Below are 2,368 nucleotides of genomic sequence, written 5' to 3'. Positions count from 1 at the left end.
TCGTATGAGCTCCTTTGAGACGAGTCGTTCTTTCATATCACTAGAGAAAACCGCTAAAAACAAGTCTAACTAGGGGCAAGATAAATTTTTAAGACTAGATTCAAGATAAATTCTAAAATAAAATAGAGGCAAGATAAAGACGCGCCCGCCACCCTCTACTCGTCCATGCATGAGAACACTATGGGAAGGGCTAACTAATAGGGTAAGGTGGGTTCCAGTGGGCTAAGCGCGCTAGATCATGTTTTTTTATTCTTGTCCAATGGATACTCACTAAAGCAAAAACATATGTTAGATAGCAATTTTATTTTTATGTTTTGAAAGAAAAGGTGGCTCAAGGCCGACCTTATATTTCAAAACAGGCTGAAAAGCCTGTGAAAGTAACATGTTACATCAAACTTGTGAAATGCACCCAGGTGCAAGGTCACAAGGGAAGGAGTGAAAGAGAAAAGGTGGGAAAGAGGTAAGGAGTACAGGAGGAAGAGGAGAAACAGCAAAGACAGCAAAAAAGGAGATAGCAATTTTATTGTTGGATACAACATGAACTCACCCACTTTGTAACATGTTTATTTATTTATTTATATCATGCACTCACTCTGAAACATGTTTATTTATTTATTTATATCAGTCCCACGCTCTGTAGCATGTTTATTCGAATTATACATACAATATACTCATGCAGATATACCTGCAAAACTAACTATTTTCCCCCACGCGCACGAAACAGCTGCAGCCCCTGGGCCACCGTCAACCCACCCGGCACCTCGACGAACAGCAGGATCCCCAGCGTGGCGGCCGCCTGCTCCGCCGTCCTCATGCCCATCTTCTCGATCGGCGTGAACTTCGCTGGCGACTTTCCCGGCGGGGGCTTCGCATCCGTCTTCAGCAGCTCTTCGGATAAGTCCTGCCACCCGTTCACCTGGGCCTTTAGCTCGTCGGAGATCTTCCCGCTCTTCTTCTCCAGCGCCTTGGGGTGCAGCAAGCCGGCCACGAACCCCGACACGGTCTGGAACCGCGTGGCCTCGTGCACCATGAGGAGCAGCGTCGTCACCGCCTCCCTCGCCTGCTGCTGCTTCGGGCCAGAGGTCTTGTCGGCCTTGGTACGCCCGTAGAGCGCGGTCACCGCGTCGGCCATCTGCTGCCGGCCGAGAGCTACGTTGGTCAGCTTGTCAGTGTAGCCGAGGAGGTCGCGGTAGGTGCCGCCGAACCCGAGGTAGGTGGCGCCGGGGATGAGGCCCGGGGTAAGCTCCCACCACGTGTTGTCGCTGCTCTTGAAGCCCTCCCAGTAGAGGTTGTCGGCGCGGGTGGCGAGCGTGAGCCCAGTGCTAGCCGGCGAGGTCTTGAGCACGATGTGGAACCACCTGCTCGGCGCGACGTTGGGCTCGACCGGCGGCAGCACGGGGCGGTTGTGGGAGAAGTGGCCCGGGTTACCGAGCTTGTTGCGGACGCCGTTGATGAAGGTGACGTAGTCGGCGGAGCTGGCCGGGACATTGAACGTCTCGATGAAGAGTGGTTTGTCCACGCTCTTCGCCGGCATCACCGGTGTCGCCGCCATGGATAGATATAGTAGCGAGGGGAGGGGAGGGGGTGGGGTGAGATGTGGGAGAGGATGAGTGAATTGGCGATCAATTTATAGGCGAGCGCATTGCGTTGTTAGCTATCAAGTCCAAGAGCAATTTGGTTTGATTTTCTTCAGGGAATTACTAGATAGTGGATGCCCTTTTTGTGGCGAAGAACGATTCCTCCCAGTTTCTCTGCTTGGAATGGGTCGCAGCATCTCGCAGTATCTCGAACTCGATGCTTCTAGTTCTACCGAGGGAGGCCACTGACCAAACCATGGCTGTTAACTTGAATAGGAAATCTGCAGCTCGAGATTTATTAGGGCATGCACAATAATGATATTTTAGAAGTGTGATGTAGGACAAATGATGAGTGGAAGAGAGAACTCATAAGAAAAGACTTGTCTTTTTTTATTTAAGAAAAGACAAGAGATGATCTCTTAGCACAATATGTCTCACCATATTTTTAGGAATGGCTAGTTATTGAAAATAAGACTAAAAAATAGCTCATTGTAGACATTTTTTTGTCATTTTTAAATTACATGTAAAATTTAAAATAAAATTATTTTATCAACCATTGTACATGTCCTTAATGCTAACTTGGACCAGCTCTGTCTTTTGACTTCTGAGTACATGTTACTACATGCTACATGATCAAAGGCGCAAAAGTCATGGCGGTGATTGGGAAGGATAATACTCGTGTCAAGCTGCAAGCATAATCGTTTTATAGAAAAATAGGCGATCAATCCCGGCTCCAGTTTCTATTATGAAGCATATGATCAGTGAGGCCAAGGTAGCAGGTTCCGGTACCG

The 2,368-nt window shown here is 48.6% G+C and overlaps 1 protein-coding gene across 1 annotated transcript; it reads right to left on the bottom strand.

Annotated features, from left to right (window-relative positions):
- Positions 1–552: 552 nt before the first annotated feature.
- Positions 553–1,569, bottom strand: LOC119306595 (protein synthesis inhibitor II-like). Its single transcript, XM_037582773.1, has one exon. The coding sequence runs from the start codon at positions 1,550–1,552 to the stop codon at positions 698–700; it is 855 nt and encodes a 284-aa protein (XP_037438670.1). The 5' UTR covers positions 1,553–1,569; the 3' UTR covers positions 553–697.
- Positions 1,570–2,368: the final 799 nt, after the last annotated feature.

The sequence above is a fragment of the Triticum dicoccoides genome, chromosome 5B (genome assembly GCF_002162155.2).
Source record: "Triticum dicoccoides isolate Atlit2015 ecotype Zavitan chromosome 5B, WEW_v2.0, whole genome shotgun sequence".
Classification (NCBI taxonomy): domain Eukaryota; kingdom Viridiplantae; phylum Streptophyta; class Magnoliopsida; order Poales; family Poaceae; genus Triticum; species Triticum dicoccoides.
Note: the sequence above shows the minus strand (reverse complement) of the source record. Positions and strands in the feature narration are given on the sequence as shown.

Bases quoted from the DNA above. Each gene is read 5' to 3' on its own strand.
- LOC119306595 (XM_037582773.1), bottom strand. From the start codon at position 1,552: ATGGCGGCGACACCGGTGATGCCGGCGAAGAGCGTGGACAAACCACTC.